Raw genomic sequence first — 25,623 nt, 5'->3', positions numbered from 1 at the left:
CTACATGGTGCTGATTTTTAAATAATTCTAAAACGCTTTAGAACTAACCTGAACTGCCGCAGCGTCTTGGTTATTATAATGATAGAGCAGCCCAAGTGCAAAATACCTGAAAGAAAACAGCGTGGTAAGTGTACCCTCTCCCACCATCTACTGTGGGTGGCACCCCCATAGTGACCTCCCCTGGACCTACCCTCCCCATTATATTTATGGTGTTAAAATGTATGTCCTGTCAGTTTCAAAAAATGGATCATATTGAAGTCAAAGATAAGCTGAAAATACAACTATAATTATACTAGGGAAAATCACTTTTGGAATTGCTTTACAATTTGCTACAAATATTAATTTCTTATCTCTTCAGTTAGTCATCATTATTAAGCCATGATGAGCTATTAATGGAATAGTCAGAAGGAATGCTGTCTGAGCAACTACTGAAAGAAGAACAGCACTGAACACAAACAGCACTGAAGGCAAACAGTATCCAGGCATCACAGAGGACAGCAGTCAGTGAGAGTCCTGGGTAGGACACCCAGAGTTCAAGGTCCTGAGTTTCACTATGTATGGACTGTAGAACTGTGAACAAGTAGATCACCTTCTTTGGCCCTCCATTTCCTCACTCATAGGAAGAAAGGATTAGCAAAAATCATGGGCATTGCCTGGGCAGTGAGTCATTCCCACTCAGCAGGCAAGTTCTGCAGGTGAGTGAGGCAGGTCCTCCTCCCAAGGCAGTGACTGCAACAAGCTGACCAGTGGAGGGTTCAAATTTCTTCCCTCAAAGAACAAACGCTAAGATTTATTGGAATCCCTCTCTCTCCCTTAACCTTTCAAAAAGGTACACTGTGACTCTCCAGATCTACCATCCCAATGAGGCCTCTGCATTTTCTGGCTTCTAAACAAAATTACTCGTTCATAGTGTATTCTAGAAATGACAAGAAACTTTGTAAAGAGTCAACACCCATCTGGTGATCAATCCCAAGACTGCATGGTCTCAGCACCTGACAGGGAACTAGCATCGTCACCCCCACGGTCTCTGTGGGATTTCCTCAGTACATTAGCCATTTCAAATATATAACAAAAACTACAGACAAAGAATCTTACTGCCTAATGGAGTTTAGGGATCAGCCAACTCCTGTCACTTAAAAAACAAAAAACCAAAAATCTCAAGGACCATATGGTTTAGAAAACCTGACCACCTGTTCAGGATGAAGATGCTGCTGCTCTTATTTGTATCAGGTTGGCCTTTATGGATTACCCCTGAGCACAGGGCACTCCCCACCTGCTCACACATATAATGAATCCGTCTCAAGCCATAATCTTTTCTCAACAAGACCAAAAGCCTCCCTTCTGAACTCTCTATCCATTTCCATCATAATTTTACCAACATACCAGTGGTATCTTACAAGGAACATTCTAGATGGAATTCAGAGGATATATAAGAAACACTTCATTCACTATCAAGGCCTGTGATAGCTTCAAACTGTCATCTCTGTCATTAAAGAATTGGTATGAGAGTCAATACTCCCCAAGACCCCTGCCATGGTCTGCAGACTATGACAAGTGCTCTAACCTGAGGGGCCGGCACTATGATTTCAAGGTAGTCACTTGAGTCTCTTGGGAATTCAAAACACCACAGTGGTCACATCAGCTTCACAACTGTCTCCTCACTGGGTGTTGGGGAAGGGCCGGGCCTGAAGCCCCTGGTTACATCCCAGAAGAGAACACTCACTTTTTGTGCTTTTCCAGCCAGGCAGCACTGTCTGTTAGAAGACAGAAGTTCTCTGTGACCAGGAGGTCCAGTAGGCTGTCATGGTCAGCCTCCGCGTACAGCTTGAGCAAGGCTGTGTCAATGTCTTCTTTGTAGCCATTTGCCACCTCCGTGCTGCGGACTTCATTCAAGTAGCTCATGAGGAAACGCTTACACTTGGCCATCTTCTCCTGGTCCCCTTGGGTCAGCTGGTTCAGGTCTGCATACTCGTGGAGAGGAGGATGAGACCGTGTGAATGAAGAGGAGGTGGGCAACAGGAAGGGGTAGAGAGAGATCAGCTCCCGGACGTCAAGCTGGCCGCTTCTGCAATTACAGTGTCAAACTAAATGAAGCAAAAAGAGAGAAAGAGTACACATAGGCACACAAAACAACACTGGAGGGCTGCGCACATGTGCACACGCTAACAGGGAGCTGGTCCTCTGGGTGAGCATGTCAGAGTGACCATCCTAATTTGCAAGCCTGGTGAAGCACTAAGACACCACCAGCCAATTCCAAGAAAGAACAGTTGGGACCACAGTGAAGCTCGCACACAGCGTCAAGGAGAAATATGAAAACACCTAAGATGATCTGCACCACAAGGCAGCACTGAACTCCCTGGAAACCGAGGCAAAGAAAGGAAGACAAAGGAAACACAGGACTCACCAAAGGCAGATGATGTCCTTCTGAAACCAGCACTTTTCTGGCCCTACATTGTCAACAGATTGAATGGTCCCTACAAGAATGTAGCTTACCATTTCCCCATTAATGATCTTGCAACTGAAGACATGAAGGCATCAAGCAGCCATTTCTGTGATGACTTGATAGTGATTCAGAGCACAACATTAAGGTGTAACTCAACTCAGCTAGTGTAGTGTCCCAGCCTCATGAGGCTCAGGAAGCCAGATTTAGGGATGTCCTCTCTCTAATGTGCTGGTCCCTGTCCTGCCTCTTCCCCGTGCAGCCTGCTCATCCTGTCTACAATGGGAACAGTTCACATTATGAAATTGTGGATCTCAACCCTGGCCCAGGGTTCCCACCTCTGGGAAACCTCTTGAGGAAACAGAAGCTCCCTTTAGACACACAGATCAGAATCTCTCCTCAGGATCAGCATCTACACTTCCTTCAGGGTTTACTGCATCCACCTCTCTCACGCAGATGCCGCTCCTCTGCTCCCCTGGCTTCCTGCCTCTAATCTCCATGCACTTCACTCTTCACACCCTTACCTTGTCCTGATCTTCAATGATCCTGCACTACCCTCGGCATAAATTTCAGACCTCTTACTTGGCATTCAAGACCCTTCCTAAACTGATCCCAAATTGCCTTATAACTTCAATTTCAACCATCTTTTCTATACTTTCTACCTCCTTATGTTGTCCATTTATATAATTTTGTGCCTCTTAGCCTTTGTTGCCACTGTTCCTTTGCCTATAGGAGTGGTTCTTAATAGGAACATTTGGCAATGTCTGAAGATATTTTTGTCATGACTGGAGGGTGCTACTGGCATCCTGTGGGTGAAGGCCAGGGCCGATGCCATACATTCTACAGTGCACAAGACTGCCCCTACAACAGGAACTATCCAGCCAAGAATGTCAATGCTACACTGAGCATCTCTGGTCTAAAGTATGATTCTCAGTTTGGGAAACTTCTGTCATTTAAGATCCAAGACAAACCCCGCTCTAGTTCCTGCTCTGGTGTACTCCCACCATATCACTTATACTGCACACCCTTTTGCAAATTAGTACAGACACACCACAAAATCAGGAACACACTCTTACTCTTCCATCCTCACCCTAATACTCAGGTCAAGATTGCCAAAGGAAAGGGGTGCCCAGCCTGGCTGGAAACAGACAGGCTGCATGACATACGGCTCTGGGATATGAATCGTACAGCGGGCCTCTCTTAGGTGTCAATGATGATTAGTTGGCAGTTGTGGTTTTCACACTGAACTGAGAAGGAATCTGAGGACAAATCCCAGATCAATGAGGAAAAGAAAAATGAGTTATTAACAGCATTTGCTATTGCACATGAAGGAAAGTACAACCATTCTTGTCTTTGGAGCATCTTCAAATTTCAAATTTCCCAAAGCTGAGCAGCAGTCAATTTAAGGTTAAGCTATTAAGAGGCTGACTCACAAAGTAGAGGGACACTTTATAAAAGATTGACAGGATCTCTGTTTATTCTCTTACACAAACAGTGAACTTTACTAGGAATGCATCCTTGGTCACTGACCTAGTGTTTCAAATCAACCCATAAGAAAAAGAAGATGTAATGGGAAACAGCCATGACCTGAGTGGGGAGGTCTTGACACTGCAGGAATAACACCAGACAGGATGAAAAACACCCACGTTCAAAGGGGCAAAGAACCATTTCAGCTCCAAAGCTATGGATTGTTCCAGGAACAGATGAGCACAGCACAGAAATTCCTAAGTAGAAGTTATATTGGGCATCATTACTCAATAAATGACTCCTTTATACACAAATCTATACGTCACCACCAATTTTATGGCAGAGCAAGAGATCAGAGCTGTGGTGGCTTTAATAAAACACCCGGATAACAGCACTGGAGAGCCTGCTGCAGAGAGGCAGTCTCCTCTGTTACAAGAATGGAAAGGATCTATTTGGAGTCTTTGTATACATCTTATCTTTCATGGCTCTAAACTGTGCAGAATCTATTTGAGTTAGGCATTTTGAAAACTCATTCTGCTGGCAGTGCTTTAGCAGGATCCTGAAAGACTATCAGAGCAGGTTCAACTCACTTCTGCAGGGAGTGCTGAGCAAGCGTGTGAACAATTTCATTTTGCCAAGCACAACAGTCTGGGAGAAAAGCAGTGTGACAGCAACGGTATGCATGAGGCAGGTGGGGCCAGGGAGGGAGAACCAGGACATAGGGCACAGGATTCCTCTTAATACCAGAGGGACCTCTAAAAAACTCTCTCAGAGAACTACCTGGAAATGTGCGATTTAAGAAAAGTCTTTAGAAGAAAGAAAAAGTCTTTAGAAGAACAATAGTTTTCTTAACTCTTCCCAGAAGCATCTGCTTTTTCTATGAACTCAGAGCTTTCTGCAAAATTTCTGACAGTATTTTCCTAGGACTCCTTCACACATTATCAGTCCACTGTTGAGTATTCCCTTCTCTGGTCTCAATGGTCTTGATGCCTTAACCTCTCTTCACAGGACTGTCACACAGGCACAGTGAAAGGAAAGAATGAGCATTGATGGTGTTTGCTGTTAGAAACAAGCCTTGTCTCTCTACCTAGAGCCCTGTCTACCCAGTGCCACACTGCCCATCACAGTATCACAGTTGAGAGGGAGGTTTTCACCACAGAGGGGCACTTGGAAGTCTTGCTACCAACACCTCAAATTACCTGAAGAGCTCTTTAGCTTCCAGGAACTGAAGTTGTGCAAACTGTATAAACCCCGCCTGCTGTAGGATCCTTCTGTACATTACCTGCAAGGAAAGACAAATCTCTTAGGTCTTCAAAACCATCATAGGAGAGTGAAACGGAATTATGACCCAAACTACACAAAGAAATGTGGAATTACAAGGTAAAGAAAAAACAAGACATACATGAGATCACACACACACACACAATCAGCCACCCCCATTCTTGAAATAAAGTTGTTCACTATTTAATTCTTCCCTCATCTTCATGGGATTCCCCCCCCCCCCAATAAAACCCCAATCTTTCCCAAATGCATTCTTTTATCTTCTATTCTCCTCATTAACTTGAAGGGCTTCAATGATTGCTTCCACTTCTGATTGCTCAGATAGAAACGAACAACTCCAGAGCTCCTGGCGGTCTAGAAGCCGCTAATCCTTCTGTCACTGTTCTGGAATTGACACCTCATAGCAGCATTTCTGAGAATCTCTCAGAGCACAAGGCCAACATTTAATAAATAGACAGACAGGGTTTCCCAGCCAGAGTTGAGGAAACACTCTGCATTCTCTCTCCCCCTGGTGCTGCACAAACCCACCCTGATAATAAGAACTCCCTGAATAAAGGTTCAAGTTTATCTTTCTTTAATGCATTACGACCCAAATTCCCTTGACCACAGAACCCCTTGGTTCTGACAGCACCCGGCAATAGCAAAACACACTTTTGGAAATTGTCTGGCAGTTTCTGTAATTCCACCCCTTCCCTGCCTCACTGTCTAGCTTGGTCAATATTCACGTCTCACCCATCCTGGGTCTGAAATAGTATTTGGATGTAACGCTTCACTCTGTTCTTACTGATCCCATCAACATGGCCCAGGCCCTCATCAACACACAATTAAGACTCCACAGCTTCTTAATTCCTCCTCCTTCTAATCCATCATACTGTTTATAAAACCATAAGTTCCCTGAAGGCATGGCACACACATTATTCATCTTAGTCTCTCCATACCCTTTTATTGCAAGCATGTTATTTGCCTCTTAATAGATGCTTACTAATCTGAAGAACTATCTGGCCAGAGTTATCAGATAATCAGTTGACTGAGCTAAACCAGGTATTTCTGATTCTGGAATCCAATTCTTTCCATTCAGGTGGTTCATCCAGGGACAGAGTAGGCAAGCCAGTGCTGCTGGACACTGAATAAATGGCGAATTCTAGGGGGAGATAGTTGGCACCTAAAAGTCATCAATTAGTCTCTCAAATTAGCTATCAAAGGGGCTTTTATGATAGAGTTTCAAAAGCATAATAACAGTCCCCTCCGTCCCCATAGAAGTTCCTCAGTCATGTCAGAAAAGGCAGGTGTCCATAAGGTCTCATAGCTGCCTTTCTGTTTCTACTCTGGTGCCAGCCATTTCCAACTCAAAATTTTATTTTACTACCTGACAATAAACAAAAGGAAGTGGATCAAAGTTCTGTTGTGTGCCAGTTACGTTTCCAAATGTAGAAAAAATTAAGATTGTCTCTTTTGTAAAGACAATAAAAAGGAGGGCCTCCCTGGTGGTGCAGAGGATGAGCGCTGGGTTGCGAAGTTGCACACAGCCTCTGCAGCGCCAGTTCGATCCCTGGCTGCTGGGCAAGCGTCCCAAAGAGACTGCAGACCTCTCCTGCTGTCCGCTGCTCCCCTCAGCAGTGTACTTCGTCAATCTGCCTGTTCTCCTCTCCACTCTGGCTCTGGTGAATTCTCACCCTCCCACGCTTCTGACTGTACCCAGTGATTGTATTAAAAAAAAAAGACAATAAAAAGGATCCATCCACTGTGAAGAAGAATCACACTCAGACTTGTTGCTGAGAAATCAGCCAAATGGCAATTTGTTCTTCGTGGCTGCAGGATTCAAATATCATCTATTCCTGCCCTTGCTAAAGGGAAATGAAACAACTTTTCCTCATGCTTCTCATCTCCAAAAGTAGAGGGGTTAGTTTCTGTATTGTAGTCTGCAGATGATACATGGAGACCTGGAAGCAGCTTGCAAAGGATTCCTTCACCCCAAATATGAGGCGGATGTTGACCACAGAAGATCTAGAGGACAACACTGAATCCGAACTAGAAATAGCTGATCAGAGACTTTACCAAGCATAGTCCATACTTGGCCCCTTAGAAGGGTCACCTTTCTAGATTGTCCTCTATTATTGCCGTCTCCTCTTGCTTTCTGCTCATATCTCTATGGAGCTGGAGCTAATTCAAGAACAATCTTCTGCTGTCTTTTGAATTTACTAGTCTGTCCTTCAGAAAGCAGTTATATCAAATTTTCAGGTAAAGAGAGTAAATTAGCAAATAGACTTCTAAATAAGGCCACGCAGTATCTCCCTGTACAAAGGCTGAGGGCCCAACACAAGCCAGGCAGAAGAGGTCACCCATGTTCTGGGAACAAGATGAAACTTAAGTCAAAACCTATGTTATTAGTATTATATTTCTGAATTGAGATTTCTAACTTGTCATTTGGGGAACTGGAAATTTTGTGAAACAGAAGATTCTAATCTAAAGATTTCTAAACCTGCTTTCAAGGCTGCATTGTCAAAGTTAAATATCACCTCAGACTGCACTCATTCTGATTCTCCAGCCCTCTACCTCACGTAAGTAGAAAGAAAACACTGCAGAAGTAAGTGTTCTCCGCACAGCCAAGGGCCCTGAACTACCAGAAGCAGTCTTCTTTTTGCTTTTGCTGCCCCCTGCTGAATGCTAAAAACCAATTTTATTTAAAAAGAAACAAGAACAGAGAGGAAAAGTTAATAAACTCATGTTGGAATGTAGAAAAGATGCCCTCTTTTAAATCTCATAACCATCAATTACACATCCTTTCTTCCAGAATCCACTCTCTGCTACACAAAGCAAGCAAGGCCAAAAATCATTATTTTATTTCACAATCACACAGTCAAGGTGAAAATCTGAGCAACTGGTAACAATCAAGGGTATCATTATTAATTCATGAGTACTTTCAACAACTGATTTAGATATTCATATGAAGTCAAACACCCCCCATATAATGATTTATTACTTTCAAATACGTAAAGTTACCTGAACTAAACCAGTAAGTGATTATATAAGTAGCAATTTTTAGAGATGCTAATTTCATCAGATATAATAATTTGAGATCATCTTATCAATATAATTTATTATACATTAAAGTTTGTGCTTCATAGATGGATCAAAAAATTTTCTCCTGAGGAAATTTAGATGGATTCATGTAATATTAGGTAGTTATTGGTATGGTTAGCAAAGCTTTTCCTGTAAATAGTATGAGTCTAAACTTTCTAAATTCAGCGCCATCCCAGCAAACACAAATTGTGAATTAGAAGACAGATTAATCTGATGCCACACTTTTGGTTTATAAGAACTATACACCCTGATTCTTCTCTGAAGGTCCACCAAAGAAGAAAGTTGATTAGAAATACAACTTGATAATATTAAGTATGAGAAATAAGTTAGAGGCTCAAATCTGACTTTGTTAGCAGTTGTAACCTCAGTCCAACTGCTGTTTGACTGCTCTGCTACCTGTTTCCCCATCTGTACAATGAGGATGTGTTGGGAAAACTAAATAAGAGATATTAAAGTGATCTGCAAGGTCTACTGCACAGGGAAGGCCAATGTATGTTAGTTAAATCCAAATGTTTTCTAGCTGGGGCTTAGGGGTCTGTTTTCTTGTGACTAGCTAATTACAAACCTGAAATTTTTCTTTTGGAATGTTCCTCCGGGCTCCTTTTGCTAAAACCAAAGCCTCTTCCACTCTACGGCTTGCTAGAAGATCCTGTATTTGTTTTTCCAGAGGTAATGGAACCAAGATGTAAACTCCTTTACTTGTGGCGACAATCACTCTTCCTGGGAAGAAATTCAATATTGTTGGAAAAGGGAAAAAACATAATGCCTGCAAGAAAGCATATTGCTTCCCCCAAACAGGATCATTACCTGATCTGTTGATCAATCTCATCATAGTTTTCCCAACACAGAATTCCTAGAGAAATTATAAATGATTATGCTTCCCTTTTCTTCTTCCCATATTGCCAACCATCAGAAAAGGTCAGTTAATATTAGTATTATATAGCTTAATATATTTCCAAAGTATAAAATTTGCTTTTTTACCTTTTTTAATTTGAAAGTGCTAATAATTTAAAATCCACTTCATAAATACATAATATATAGTCCAGTGAGGTTGTAGAGGTCACTTATATAATATTATCAATAAGAATTGATATACCTTATATAAGACAATTTTTTTCTCTCCATGTTAATTAGTTTACAGAAAATTAAGATTATAATGTAATATTTGGAACCACAAGATAGTATTTCATATTCACCTACCTCCAAGTACACTGTCTTGGTGTGGCCTTAACTAATCTCCCCACAATCCTGTGAGTTAATGTAGCTATCATCCTACCTGCCTCATTTGACTTGGGAGATCTTGTACAGGGAGCCCACCAAAGAGTCAGAACTTCAATGCAAGAGGCGCTCCTACTATGAAGCTTTGGAATTGAGCTCCTTTTTGAAGACACTTTTTTTTTTTTTTAAGATTTATTTATTTATGCATACAAGAGCTGGGGTACGGGCCAGAGATGCGGGGGTGGGTGGGTGAGGGGATCCACCAGAGGCAGAGAGGGGAGCAGAACAGGCATACTGACTGAAATACACTGCTGGGGGGAGCAGCGGGAGAGGCAGGAGAGGTCCGCTGCGCCATGTGGATTTCTCCCTGGCTGGCTGGGGACCGAACTCATGCTACAGAGATTGCGGATTGCTTCACAATGTGGTGCTTAACCCCTTGCGCCACCAGCGAAGCCCTGGAGACACTTTCTAAGCTACTACAGGAAGTGACGGAAAGATCTTTTCTTTCTGCCTGAGGGAAAATGAAAGGCAGCCAAACCTTTCCACTCTAGCCCAGTGGAGCTCCCAACCCAGCCGCACTGCCTAGTTTAACTGTAGCCCTGGGCTTTCTGGGTCTGGATTGCCACCACATCTTCCATCTGCTCTTCCTGCTACATGCTCTCATCTGGATGATCTGTTGCTTAGATCACAACCAAAGGAATTTTTCTCATACTCAGGTGAAGTTCTGTCCCTTCTCTATGTGGGGAATCCTCTCCTTGTTCCCAGCAAGGATGAGTGGGTCATGTCATCAGCCTCTATGTGCTCATGACCCCGGGCCTGCCCCCAGCACTCAATGGCCACAGCACTGTAATACTGTTATGAATAAATGTGCTCTTCTGGTGTGAGGGCCCCCAACCAGAGAGTCATGTTAAATGTAGGGACTGTGAGAATTACTGAGTTTATAACCCTAACATCAAAAAAAGGAGGTGATGTTTGCTGAGCTATAATCCTTAAAAGGCAAATGCAAAGAATAAATCTAGATTAGTTCCAGGTATGAAGAAAAAAATCAACATAAGGTACTGTTGGGATAACCAAGGAAATCTGAACACACACAGGATACTAGAGCCTATTGTGCAAAGTGTGAAAAGTACATATAATTATGTAGAAAAATGTCCTCATTTTTAAAATATGTGTATTTCAGATAAAATGTGAATCGTCTACTTACTTTTGAACAATTCAGCAAAATATTAACAAATGTTGAATCTAGGTGAATGGTATATTGTGGTTCACTCTATTTTTCTTTCAACTTTTCAGTATGTTGGAAAATGTTCATAATAAAAATTAGTAGAAGTAAAGTAAATTCCTCCATTGGTTCACCACTGCAGACAAGAGGAAGTTCTCCCCTAAGTGTCCTGGTCTGCTGGAGCCTCATCTCACATGGCCTTCCTCAGACACTTTGCAACAGGTCACACTGAACTGTTGTGTAGCCCCAAGTCCAGACATTCATGCACTTTTCTCTCTATCTGAAGGTTTCTTTTAGAATGCAACTGGTTGGCTGACTCCTACTCATCCTTAAAGTTTGGCTCATCTACTTCAAGAAGCCCTCCCTGATAGTTCCCGAAACCCACCCTCTTCTACTCTGCCAATGGCTTTATCTCCTTTCCATCAAACTCTTAAACTGCAATAGCTATTTCTTAAAAATCGATCTTCCTATTAATCTTGAAGTTCCTGAAGTCTGGGGACTATATTACCATCATCAGTGTATCTCCCATGAGAAACACAAGGCCTGCCTCCTAATGGACCCTTAATGACATTTACTGAAGAAATATTGTCAATAAAAAGTTGGCACCTAAATTTGACTTAGATTTCTTATGTAAACTAGTACCTTCAAAATCCTGTAGAATGTGGCCTTCCTTAAAGGGCAGGGTCTGCTTCTGCTGCTGATCTAGCATGCTGTGAACTGTGATGAACTCCTCATCGAGTGCTATGACATAGGGAAAGCAAATGGCTGCCCCGATCACATTCTCCGACCAGTGCACAGGGGCTCGTTGAGATATCCCAGCGACTGTGGCAAACATGCCTATAAAATAAACATAGTAGAGTTAGAGGGCCCTTCAGATAACTGCAGATACCCTCTTCCTTTGAGAACAAGTGTAAAGGGTTAAGTTGCTAAGACCACAAAATAAAAAACTCATCTCAACTTTTTCTGAGACTCGCTTTCACACACTCAGCAAATCTGAAAGTTTATCAACAACCTTGAGCTGAGCTCCAAGACCAACTGGGAACTGAAAACCCAGAAGTGGGGAGCCTCACAAAAAGATCTTCAAAACTCCAGTTATCTGAAGTATCTTCTTATTTCCATTATGAAGTGCCCTATGACGGGTCAATGAACTTCAGCCAAGTCCACATTTCTTTGCCCCTAACGTGCTCTTCAACCATTAAAATTGAATTCCTTTGTTCTCAATCCTGGTCCAAAAATCTATAAAACCTTATTTATTTTATCAGGGAGATGGTATCTTTGGACAGGCTACTGTCTGAAGGGTGCCAGCCTTGAATAAACCTTTGCTTTCCTAAATCCCTATATCTCTTACATTTGACTTACCAGTGACGAGTAGGCAGACCTAAATACAGAGTCACCATCATTATATTTCAAAAATAGAATGATAATATGCTAGATGTGTGAAGAACCGTACATTTTATTGTTGTGAAGAGAACATATGTATTTACCTCCAATTAAAATAAGATGAAAAAATGTTTACATATGTTGACAGGAAAGCACACGTCCTCACAGGTGGGGAAAGGTTACTTTCAAAGAATTTAAGCTTTGTAAGCACTTTCCATATCCACTGCTTCAAATCTTCCCTTACAAATTCATTCAACAAGTATTGCTCAATGGATACTGAATATAATTCATTTAAATATTTATCAAACATCTATGATGTACCAGGCATTCTATAAGGTGTCTTATCAGGAACTGTCCCTGCTCAGAGTTATAGTCTAATTTTGGAAACACATACTCTATAAAACAGGGATAGAATCAATTTTGCAATTCAAGACAGACTATTACTAAATGTTTGTCAATAATAACCTCCATATTAAATGACAGTTTATCCATCTTGTACATCATAGTCATTTTCACATGAGCTGTATGTAGTCCAGAAACTGTGGTTACCCACATTAACACCTTCACCAAGTAAAGTCGATCCACTTTAACTTAGTTTTCAAAGTAGTTGATGTAAATAAAACACCTTTAAAAACAACATGATGTCAACAGCAAATAGATGCTACTGCAGTAGACAACTGGTTTCTACTACACACAACAGAGAAAGGGTAAGTAGGAGAAAAACAGAAAATGATAGCGCAAATCTGTTAAAACAAAGTACCTAAAAATATCACATGAGCAAAATTGCTAAACTTGTGAAATCATTGATCCTTCTCAATTTTCTGTGGTTGCAAAGACTGAAATGCTGAGAACTTATCAAGCACAAATGTAGTTCTCTTCTTATAAATCAAGATGTTCGGGAAAATGGGCATCTTGAATGGAGTCACACCTGTACCTGCTTTGCTCTTGCCTGACACTCAGAGGCCCTCCCTGCAGAATGACACTAACAGTACTTTTTTGTCCCTACTTAGCATTTTAAATACCGCATCTTGGCATTTGAAATGGCACCAAACTGAAACTGTGCCACAATGACAAAACAATGAGTGTCAGTGTGTAAGAGTGTGTGTGACTCCCCTAAAGGAGTCACAGTTGCCTATTTTGAACCAGACTTTCATAGTAAGTGAAAATTATTTAAAATCTCTCAAATTCATTATAAAAAAACCTAACAACTCAATAGAAAAATAGACAAAGGATACAAAACAGTAATTCATAGAAGACAAAATGCTAACAACTGACAAATTTGTTAAGAGATTTCTATCTTCACTAGTAACCAAGAAACACAAATTTAAAGGACAAAAAATAACCAAGTTTTACCTGTCACATTAGCCAGTTTGTAAACTTATAGTCCTGAGTATTAGAACAGTGTAAGGAAAACTTTTGGCAGAATAGTTTGTTATTATCTATCCAAACTGTACATTTACACTTTATTTAGTGATTCTACTTTCAAACTGTCCAAATGCTAAATACAAGGATGACACAATTTTAATAGCAGTGTGTTAAATATAATGCCCTAAAAGAGTATATCAACAATAGGGGAAAAAAACCAAACCTAATGTATTAACCAAGTATGTACAAAAAGAAAAACTATAAATTTGCATTAGCCTCAACTTAAATACAACAAACATTTACTAGGTATTTATTATATGGCAAACACTGAGTTTGGTACTGAGAGACTTAGAGACACATGAAGGGGTGTAGGGAAATACATAGTCACAATACAAGAGATATAAAGCAGGGATTTAGAAAGGTCTACAGGGCTCTGGAAACCCTATGGGTAGGTAAAGTCCTGACAGAGCTGAGTGATCAGGGACAGTGGCCTGCAAGGAGCAGGTGACACCAGGACTGAGGGGCCTCTGGCAATAAAAAGAGGAGGGTCCCTTGGGAGGCAGAGAAGTGGGGGTTGTCTTTGGAACCCAGAATGCATGCAAATACCATATACTGCATAAAGGAGGTTGGAAAGTTAAGTCAGAAGCACTGGACCTGGACATGCAGGCTGAAGAGAGCAGCCTGTCACAGGATCACAGATGTTTTAGAAGGGTCAGTGTGGAGGCTGTGGTGAAGGAGGGACTCAGACACTGTGTGTGGTGGTGGGGGACAGCCAGCTACTCACGATCAGGAAAGACAGGGCTGGAGAGCCAAAAGAGGAGTAACAGAAGTGCCTCAAGGAAACTGACACGTGACTCAGTGGAGCAAGAGAAAGGGTGAGTCAAAGGCTACCACCATGGGGCTGTTAGCCTCAGGATTAGGAGGACAGGGCTGACTCTGAAACAAAACAGGGCTCAGGATACCTGTTGCTGAGGAGGCAGCGTGCACTCGGCAACACTTGGGAGTCACAGGATTTGGGACAGGGGAGACTGCAGTTCAAGTGCTTTCTCAGAGGATAAAAGGTTCCTTCCTGAGGGGAACGGGTTGTTCCATGGAGTGCCCTGAAAGCCAGAGGCAAATAAAAGATGACATAAGAGGAAATGTTTCTGCAGAACACAGCCATGGTCTGGAGAAGATCTTTTGTTCTAATTCCTTTCCAGAGGAGATAAGAAGCCAAAGAGCTCAATGGAAATGTGGAAAACTACCCCAGATGCCTCAGCACTAAGAGATAAGACTGAACAATATTGAGGTGGGACAATGTGCACAACTGAAGGGAGGCTGGGCAGAGAGGACGCAATTGAAGTCTGAATTAACCCAACAATTGTTAACACCTATGTTTCCACCTGCATTAAAGATGCTAAAGGAGACAAACAAATACAGAGCTATGGGAAGCATTAAGAATCTGAAATTAAGACTGAGCTTTGCAGGAGGAAATTAAGCTAGCACTACCTTGAATTTTTCATGCGTTTGGAACCAGCAAGCTAAAAAGAGTCTAAAAGGAAAAGAAAAACAAATCAGGGGCATCATGCACTGTGTGGCCCTCCTTACCCAGGTGTTTGGCAAAATATACACTCATAAAGGGACAGGCATGGAACAATCCTGAGGATTCCTCTGAATTTCTGGTCAAATAGCCACATATGGCACAACTCTCATGGGAAAGTAGCCTTATCCTGGAATTAAATAAACCAGGGTCACCACATTTGTGCACAGTTAGACCCAAGAACTGTGAATGTAGGGGTGCCGACGTGAATGTTCTTGAAATAAAAAGTATGGAGCCCAGAGATCAAGAATAGACATGCTACAGAGAAAGAAAAGCAGATTTCACTAGGACAAAAGAGCAGAGTACTATCTGGCAATTGGGGGGCCCAGGTGAAGTTGTATAAAGTGCTGTAGGATACACTTGGAACACAGAGAACTGTTATCCACACCGTATTATCCACCACTCTATTGTTTCTATTATAGTATATCCTCACTTAAGAAATCCATAGGTTCTTGGAAACTATAAGTGAAACAGTGCACAACAAAACCAACTTGATATAAGCAAAAGTTAAGTTCCTACAGTACAAAAACATCACCAAACTTCTAACAGACTCAAAACACTTGTAAAGTTAAAAAATCATTTGTATTCATTTGTTCTTTCTTTCATTCTGCAACTGGCTTATTTTAGTTCAGGAGCTCTGGTGGTCAGAGGACAACTCAGAAGCTCAGGGCACAAGGCAGGACCCTATGGTGGGTGGGATGCTCTTCCATCACAGGGCACACTCACCCACACTCATATCTACTCTGACTGGGATGACTGTGAGGCCTGTTACTGATCATGCACATCTTTGGGATATGGGAGGAAAATAAGAGCACCCGGAGAAAACCCAGGCAGACCTGGGGAGGCCATGCAAACTCCACATTGACAGTGGCCCTGCCAGAAGCAATCTTTTTTTCTGATCAACATTTTAACAAAACAGCAATGAATGAAACATCACTCAAGAACCTGCTATACCGCTGAAGGAGTGTAAGTGCTGTCAATATGCAAATGCAAGAAATATGTAAATGGTACACCTTCAGCCACCACTAAATTCATTGTACATCCTCTAAAATTGTACATCCTCTAAAATACCATCAACCCTCTTATTTGAGTTGGGAGAAGGTGCTGTGTGAAGTGAGGAGTAGCTGAATTATTTGCATTCTTCAAGACGCATTATCAAGGGGTAGAAATAAAGTTATAATGCTCAATTGTACTATGAAGTTTTCAATCAAGAATTCTTTAAAATAGTAAAATTTGAACTAGGTAGAAAGGTAAGCATCATTTCTCATGACATAGAAATGGACACAGGTAATCCTCAAGGAGAAAGACAGTAAGATGAAAATACATAGCTTTCAAGTTTCATGGGAAATTTGTTTTCATTCTAGCAATCTGAACTTAATTTCTGAGATCATACAATGATGGTGGTGTAATATTACTATGTTGTTCAGAGAATCTGTGTATAGATGATGTATAAGAGGCTGATAGATGATCTTCCAATTTGCTTAAAATTGTACTTCTTACAAGGAGAACAATTAAGAAGGTTGGTTCATTTTGCATGCTGTCCATGGAGTTGAGACCTAGTAAGCCTGGAGAAAATGCATCCTAAATATGACTGCCTGTCACTTTCCTTCAATCATAATATTAAAACCAACAAAATTATACTCCTTTACATAAATGGTTACACATGAATAGGCAAACAGACTAATGGAACAAAACAGCACATCCAGCAATAGACCCAATGGCATGAGGAAATTTAGTGTACATTGAAAGCAGACACTAACCAGTGAGGAAAAAATGGACTCTTTCTAATCAGTTTGTTGGGATAACGGTCAGCCAGCCATATAGAAAAAGATCAAATTAAATCCATTTCTTTACTATAATGAACTCTGACAACATACTGTATCTAGCCTGTTGGCAATGTGAAGGGAAATATTTACTGGGGAGAATATAAAATAGTACAACCTCTGTCAAGGAGAATAGGCAATATCTAGCAAAATTCATAGACATCCCACTTCTAGAAAGTTGCCCATAGAGTGAAAGATAAGTCCCTATAAATATCATAAGAATGGAAAAATCCAAATGCCCACCAACGGGGGGTCTAATTGAATAAATTATAGTACCCCCACAAGACCAAGTAGCCCACAGATATAAAAACAAATGATAACTATCCCTATCTTATGCTGTGAGATGATCTCCACAGTATCTTGTGCTAAGTAAAAAGCTAAGAAAAAGGGAGATACAAATATTTACGTATTTGTTTATATTTTTAATTTAAAAATAAAAGGATAAGTCATAGAAATGAAGGTTATCCATGGGGGATAGAGAGAACTCTCTAGGGGATAGGCTATAAGTTCTTTGAGTCTGCCTTGCATTACTGGCCTGACATGGAAACTTGCAAATATTTATATAATGAAAAAATAAAGCAATTTCTAAAATTCTAAAGTAAATTTAAGCAAATCCACCTAACTGTACATACAGTTGCTGGTATAACCACACAGAGTGATTTATTTAAAATAGTAATGTGACTGTAAGTTCCTAATAGGTTACATATAGTCTAAGGTCAAAGAAGTATAATCAACGTTCTCTCAGTAACTATATTGTGGGAATAGCAGTGCTCACTTTATTAGTCTGTTCTGTGTAATGTGAGGCAAATCAATAGAATTATCATGCTGGGGTAGTCATTTACTAAGATTTTTGGTGTGATCAAAGGGAGATCTGGGTTTATAAACAGATGAGATCAATGGCCTGCAGCCCGGATTTTGAATTGGTTCTATCAATGTGATCTCATAATGAATTTCATCTTTAAAAAATGCACACTTCCTCTCCTGCACTGCTGGTGGGAGTGCGAACTGGTACCACCACTATGGAGAGCTGTGTGGAGATTTCTGGACCTACTAAACATAGAGCTTCCATATGATTCAGCAATTCCACTCCTAGGTATTTCCCAAATGACACAGAAACAGTAATTCCAAAGGGCACCTGCATGCCTATGTTTATAGCAGAACTATTTACAATAGATAAGCTATGGAAACAACTCAAATGTCCAAAAATAGATGACTGGATCAAAAAGATGTGGTATATACACACAATGGAATATTACTCAGCAATCAAAAAAGATAAACTCATACAATTTGCAGCAGTGGATGGAACTGGAAGGGATCATGCTCAGCGAAATAAGTCAGAAAGAAAAAGAAAAATACCGGATGGTCTCACTCATAGCTGGAATTTAGAAAACCTAAATAAGAGACCAGGAAAAAGACTAATCAATACAAAGTAATAAATTAGGGCCTCCCTGGTGGCGCAGTGGTTGAGTGCTGGGCTGCGAAGCTGCCTGTGGCCTCTGCAGCGCCAGTTCGATCCCCAGTCACAGGCAAGGGTCCTACATCGCATGCAGACCTCTCCTGCCGCCCACTGCTCCCCTCAGCAGTGTACTTCATCAATCTGCCTGTTCTGTTCCCCGCTCTGGCTCTGGTGAATTCTCTCACCCTCCCGCGCTTCTGACTGTACCCAGTGCTTGTATAAATAAATAAATCTTAAAAAAAAAGTAATAAATCGAAATCAACAAGCAACTATAAACCAGAGACACACTATGGGGCGGGGGTGGGGGGGTGGGTGGAGGGAGGGGCGGGGAGAGGAAGAACTAGAGTCAAAATAAGGAGGGGGGTGCAATTGTATGGGGAATATAACCAAAATGAAAATGCATGCATTGTGCAAAGATGAAAAATGATGTAAGAATTAAATATACAAAAAAAAAAAAGCACACTTCCTAGCTTTGTTTACTGAAGAGGCCTTCAGATGATGAACCATAAGAATCTTGAGCACCCAGATTGTGGCTTCTTAACATTGGGGGTCTTGGAGAAACAGTTGGAATCAGATCAAAGACAGGAAACTCAAGAGGTGAACCTGGAACACCTTGTTATATCAGAAGGCAAGACAGCTATCAAAGTTCAAGGGTCACATAAAAGGGGCTCAGCAGTAAGCCTGAATAGCCTCTCACCCAGAACAGATGAACCAAAACATGTCATATCTCTTTAAACCCACTTGGAATAAAGAATTTTTTTTTTCAAAAATTAAAAATCTGAGCTATCAAGACATGACAAGACATGAAGAAGGCTTATGTGCACCTTGCACAGTGGACAGACCAGTGAGAAGAGGTTTCATACTGCATGATTCCAACCACATCACACCAGAAGACCAGTGTCCACCAGATGTTGAGAGCATGACTAGGTGGAGCACAGAGGATTTTTAGGGTATTGAAAATATTCCATATTCTATTGTAATGGTTAGTACATATCATTATTCATTTTCCCAATCCCATAGAATTAAAGTGACCCCCTAATGTAAATTATGGACTTTGGGTGACTCTGAATGTCCATGTAGGCTCATGGATTATAACAAATGGCCCACTCTGGTGGGCAGGATGTTGACATTGTGGGAGACTGTGAATATGTGGGGGCCAGAAGGTAATATAAGAACTCTAATTTCCAGTCAATATTGCTATGAACCTGATCTAAAAAAAAAATAGTCTCTTTAAAAAAATTAAGTAAAAACTGAGAAGTAAATAACTTCTGATTACAAGAACATGTGCTTGTACACATAACTTTGAAATGAGATGGCCACACCCAAACTGTCTAAGGCTAAAGCACTCCTAGCTCTCACAAGACTCCTGTACTAATTCTAACCTCAGTCATACACAACTCACAGAAAACAGCCCAGATATTACTGAGGTTAACAACGTCGATTCTTAATTTTGATAGGGCAGCGCCGATTATTTCATAAGTCCATACAGAGAGGTCAAACCCCCTTCAAGGCTCTAGCTACCAAAACTTTTTGGTGGGATGAAATTGCAGTCAATAAAAGAAAAAATCAAGGACACAGCACTGAAGTCTCTAGACTTGCAAATACCCAGTAAGTGAGCTACTTCAACTCCTTTCTAGAATGCATAGTAATAGTAAGCAATGAACAAACCCACCCATTGGGGAAACTGAAAAGAGAGACTGATATTTTTAGTTATTTACTTAAAGGAATTTTCTCTTTAGAGCCATCTTCAGGTTCTACTTTCACACAACATAAAACTAGTTTTGAGACTGGCCTATTTTTATTCCATTAACCCCACATTCACAAGACAGTATCAGGAAATTTTAGTAAACAGTGGCTATGCAGTTACATGTTCCCACATTATTGTTAGTGCTGACAAATACTTTCACGACTCTCCATTTTCACAACTAAATTTCTCTCTCAGATTTCAGCATAAATTCAAGGAGATGATGCAAAGAGAAAAGGCAGTGGGAAGCAGAGACACTAATGCATCCTGCTCACCCAGCCCTCCGGGGCCCGCCAGCAGGAACTCCTGTCTCCCTATCCTCTTGACAATCGGGTGCTTCTCCTCGCTGCAGTAAGGAAACAGGTCCTGGGCAACTCCCGTGTTGTAGTTCAATATGATGTACTGGGTGGTCAGGGCCAGGCACAAGAAGTGGCCATCCACAGCCACGGCCAGGGGCTGCTCCGGCGTCGACACCTCCCTGACGATCTGAACTCGGTCCTCATACACCAAGAACACCTGGATGGTTCTGCGTTTGACAGAGATGATGCAGACTTCCACACAAAACGGGTCACCGCTCACAGGGTTCTCATTCAAGGCGAAAGCCACGGCCCCCTTGATGCGGGCCCCCGAGGGCACGGGCTCCAGGCTCATCATGTTGACCAGTGTTATGCAGTTGTCACACAGCACCAGCAGCCTGTTGAGGGCTGACGCCGCCCGCAGCTCATTCACTGGCTTCTTGAAACCCAGGTGTCTGTGCAGCTGCTTAGTGGCAGTGAAGGAGGCTGTCCCAGAGGGCAGAGTTTTCTCCTCCAGCAGGAAGTGGTAGATGAAACAGTCATTGGTGCCCACGTACAGGTGCTTGCCGCAGCACTCCACGCATTCTATGTTAACACGCTCCTTGTCGCCCATCACCAGCTCCCGCTCCACAGCAGAGACCAGTGTAAAAGCCTTGGTGCTCATCATGTCTGCTGGCTGATCTGAGGGAGGGAAAAGAAAAAAAAATCCAGGGTCATCAGAGATCCGCAGAACCATTCCAGTCACAAGAAATCAATTCCTCAGCTATATGGTAACAGAAAATCATTCAACACTGTTTTAAACATTTTTTTTTTTCCAAAATTTTCTTTATCTTTTTTTTTTAAGATTTATTTATTTATTTATTTATGCAAGCACTGGGTACAGTTAGAAGCGCGGGAGGGTGAGAGAATTCACCAGAGCCAGAGCGGGGAGCAGAGGAGGCAGAAGGACCGAAGTACACTGCTGAGGGGAGCAGCGGGCAGCAGAGAGGTCTGCCGCCATATGGGACCCTCCTCCGGTGGCCGGGGAGCAGCCGGGGATCGAACCGGTGCCTCAGAGGCCGTGGGCAACTTCGCAACCCAGTGCTCAACAGCTGCGCCACCGGGGAGGCCCTGTTTTAAACATTTTAAAGGAAAGAAAAGATTTCCCACTTGGTCTCCTCCTGCCAGACAAGGGGGAGACCCAGAGGAAAGCTTCTCACTTAGGGCTGTCCGCTTGTTCTCCACAGAGCTGAGATTTACGTGGCATTTCCTTACATTGTCCTAGAGGAGACAAGCATAGGTATTCACTCATACGACATCATGATAAAAAGATTTTGGAGGCTGGAATCAGACTTTTGGTGGTGAAATTAATGTAGTATATACAGATAGTGATTTGTGTAAATGTACATCTATGTTATAAAACAATGTCGTGTCAGTAAAAAAATTAAGAAAAAATATTTCAGAAAAAGGAAAAAATGATCTTTATGGTCTTCGCCTAAATTTCTCTAGTCACTGGATTTTGCATTTATGTGAACGTGGGGGTACAACTACATCATGTTGTTCAATCCTGCCCTTGGCAGCTTGCCAGAAATACTGAGGTAGGAACCACACCTTGAATTCCTTGGTGTACTTCCCAATGAAGCAGGTATTTGGCTCCTAGAGTAAATACTGTATTTGGCTCCTAGAGTAAATAATGTTGATGTGGAATAGTGATGATGTATCTCAAATCTCCAAGGCTTTCAGGGGGAGAGCTGGGAAATTCAGTGGAATTGGGAGAAGGTTAGCAACATGTCACATAATAGATGACACTCCCTGGGAGAGAGACTACCCCATACTCTAACCCTTAACTTTCTGCTTCTTTTCAAAAGAACTCTAGTTTCACATGCCACAAAGTCAAAGGTAGTAGAAATGGACAGCATGGCCATCCTTGATCTCTCAGCTGGAAGGCAGGCTCACCTGGTAATCTCTGGGGAGAGGAGAGTGTATAGCTCTAATGAGACTGATGAAAGTTGGAGGGAGTCTGGCTGGCTGGATAGTCTATCATGTCAAGTTATCCAAAAATAGGTTTCCTCATGTGAGAATAAATTCCTTACTCCTTTGAGACATTCCAGCAAAGGCTAGAAGACCTCTTGGGAATATTCAAGAGTCACATATCAGCAAAGGGAAGGAATCAAGTAATGTCTCAGGTGCCTTTCAACTCAAAGATTTTTAGAACTCTACAATTTCTAGTATCCTTTGACAACTGGGGCAGTGACTGTTACACACAAATTTCCCCCCTCAATAAAATCCCAGGAAGGAAGGTATCCAGGTCTGGGGATGATACCATCAGAGTTCCTTCTACTCCTTTCTGTCATTTACTAGCTATGCGACCTTGGGAAACTCAGTTTCTCCATGCCTCAATTTCCTTATCTGTAAAATGAGTCTAATTAAGGGCACTTAGTTCAGACATTTCTTTGAGGATTAAGTAAATTATGTAAAAAGCTTACTATCTTGCACAGCCCTCAGTAAAATCTGATTTTCAAGATTATGATTAATGTGTCCCTCTAAGACCCTGGCCGACTTTACATTTTATTTCCCAAGGTGGACACCAACAGATGAAACAACATTCTCTTCTGCCTTTAGCTATGGTTAACCTGTCTACCTCCTCTGAAAGACAGACTGAAATGTAAGTGGACACACTCATACACAATCCCTCCCCCATGCAGTTCCATACTCACACACGCTCATCTCCACAGAGACAAGGAAAAGAGGTGGGAAAGTGAAGTTGTGAGGAGAGAAGGCATCAAAGATGAGCAATCGTGCCCAACTATCTGGGGGTTTAAAAGGCCCACAACTCCAACTCCGGGGACCAGGGGAATATTATGGTTGGGTAAGAACTTGTGCATACTTTTAATCTCTGACACAAACAAGTTTTAGACACCACCATCTATTTGTCATGGCCAAACAGTATCACCAAGTCCAACCTAGATGCTATTGTTTTCCATTTAAATGCTAATGAATAAGACCTAGATATTGAAGTGTAGACTTGGAAACATCCAAGTCTGTGAAAGCAAAGTAATAGTGAAATGCTTCTTTCATTGAGTGATCAGTCAGGGCTGTTTTTTAAAATGGTAGGGTAGGGCCTCTCCGGTGGCGCAGCGGTTGAGCGCTGGGTTGTGAAGCTGCCCGCAGCCTCTGCAGCGCTGGTTCAATCCCCGGCTGCTCCCCGGCCACTGGAGGAGGGTCCCACATGGCGCGCAGACCTCTCCTGCTGCCCGCTGCTCCCCTCAGCAGTGTACTTCCGTCCTTTTGCCTGCTCTGCTCCCGGCTCTGGCTCAACAGAGAAATGAGCTTCAGGCACTCATAATCAAACTCTTCTTCTTTAACTTTTTAAAATGTATGTGGTCCATAATTCCAGCCTCTGTCTTCATTCAGTATAATGAAAAAACTAAGCACATTTGTAGTAAAGAATATATGGAAAGAACTAAACACTTCACGTGTAGTCTCAGTAGTGGGATGGGCAGAGAAGGAGGGTGGTATGAAAGAAAAGCATTTGGTTTCTTAAAAAGTTCTAATTCTATAATATTTTGAAAGTACAGTATTATTTCATTACCTGGTACTTACAGTTACTTAAGTCTTGTTAAAGAAAAGTTTCCTACTAGGGCTTTAAATAAAGGGCCTGCTCTAATAATTAAATAGTAACTTATAAAAAGCAGGAGAGTGATGTCAGCATTATGATGATACACAATATTCCTCTTTCTCATCCCTCTTTTTAAGCAGTAAATTAGACATTATCCAAGAACAAAATCACCTTCGTGTGTGTTGTGGGATCTACCACTATATGCCAAGGGGCTGGGAAGAATCATGCCGCCCTATACATATGGTAATAATACAGTAATAGTCAAACAGAACTCAGCAAGGGCTGTAAAACCAGTGGAGCCAGCAAATCTTCCCAAACCAGTCTCACCACAGTGGAAAAAAAAACAACAACAAAAAACCTGGAGAATTCTGATCTGGGCAGATATGCATACAAGAGAGAGAATTTGTAGGAGTTCAGTCTTCCTGGGGGCAGATTCCAGCATGCCATTGAAGCAAAAAAAAGAAAAAAGAAATATATGAGTTTGATCACAGCAGAATAGGGGTTAAGAAAAAATTTTCCACTGCCAAATGACTCCAAGCAAACATTGCAAGGGGCTGGCTGACTTATCCTGAGGTGGTAACCTCCCTCATGGGGGAAAATGACAGCAGTGAATGAGTAGCTGGACACCCAAGTTATGGGAGACTTGGCTGAAGAAACTTATTTCTCTTCAACAGGACCTGAGATATTGAGGGGAAATCTCCAAGATTTGGGGAACAAAGGACATTGGGAAAGAGGCAATTAATAATCTCAAAAGGTATAAAAGGTATTGTGTACAGTAGTAAGCCTACCCACAGTCCCGTGAGAGTTCCATACCCAGTAGCTCCCTACTCAATCAACAATCACCCTCAGTGTCCACATGCTAAACCCATATCTCCCCACACTCTGCAGCTCACTTCTTGGGTGCATTTCTCTGGATGGCTGGAGAGTGAGCTCCAGTAGACTGGGAGCACCCTTAGAAAACTGTGGGCCTAGGAAACCATAAACTTGAATTACAGCATCACCTTTGGAAAACAAAAGAGAAATTTCCACTAGCCAGCCTGGTGAGTTGGAAATAAGCAGAGAAGACATAATCGCAAAAGATTTTGTCACAAGACGGGCCAAGAGAATGGAGCAGATTACCCTAGCTGAAGGCAACTAATGAAGATTTACAGTGTCTGTTACTTCAAATGTGACAGCAACACAAAACTACCAGAAACACAAAAGATCAAGAAAACATGACATCATAAAGAAAAAATAATAATTCTCCAATAACTGAGCTCAAAGGCATGAAATTAGTGATCTAATTGGTAAGGAATTTTTTTGAAGAAACTCAACAAGCTATAAGAAAACTAAACAAAATCTTGAAAAATATATATGGTCAACAGGAGATTTTTACCTTTTATCTAAAAGATAGAAATCATGAAAAAGAATCAAACTCTAATGAATGCAAAATAAAATAAGGAGCATAATGAATGGAAGATAGAATAAGTGAGTCAGAGGCTAGGAATTTTGAAACAGCCAATAAAAGGAGAACAAAGAAAAAAGAATGAAAAAGAACAAAGACATCTGGCATGAGCTAAAGGGATTCTACAACAACAACAACAAAAATATTATAATAATTGGGATGATAGAAGGAGAAGAAGGAAGGGTTGAGAAAATTTATTTAAAAGAAGTAACAGTTGAAAATTTCCCAA

The 25,623-nt window shown here is 41.5% G+C and overlaps 1 protein-coding gene across 1 annotated transcript in view; it reads right to left on the bottom strand.

Moving 5' to 3' along the window:
* TGFBRAP1 (transforming growth factor beta receptor associated protein 1) overlaps positions 1 to 21,031 on the bottom strand; it is a gene marked incomplete at its 3' end in the record, with an annotated part of 32,017 nt that extends 10,986 nt beyond the window's left edge. The window contains exons 1-6 of the mRNA XM_084234675.1: positions 20,332 to 21,031; positions 11,352 to 11,546; positions 8,835 to 8,989; positions 5,107 to 5,189; positions 1,724 to 2,065; positions 49 to 106 (exon numbers count right to left, since the gene is read on the bottom strand). Of these exons, the coding sequence (XP_084090801.1) occupies positions 49 to 106; positions 1,724 to 2,065; positions 5,107 to 5,189; positions 8,835 to 8,989; positions 11,352 to 11,546; positions 20,332 to 21,019 (1,521 nt within the window). The 5' untranslated portion in view covers positions 21,020 to 21,031. The remainder of the gene's footprint in view (positions 1 to 48; positions 107 to 1,723; positions 2,066 to 5,106; positions 5,190 to 8,834; positions 8,990 to 11,351; positions 11,547 to 20,331) is intronic.
* Positions 21,032 to 25,623: the final 4,592 nt, after the last annotated feature.

This window comes from Talpa europaea (genome assembly GCF_964194135.1).
Source record: "Talpa europaea genome assembly, chromosome: 6".
Classification (NCBI taxonomy): Eukaryota; Metazoa; Chordata; class Mammalia; order Eulipotyphla; family Talpidae; genus Talpa; species Talpa europaea.
The sequence above is the reverse complement of the archived record's forward strand: the minus strand, read 5'-3'. Positions and strand labels throughout refer to the sequence as shown.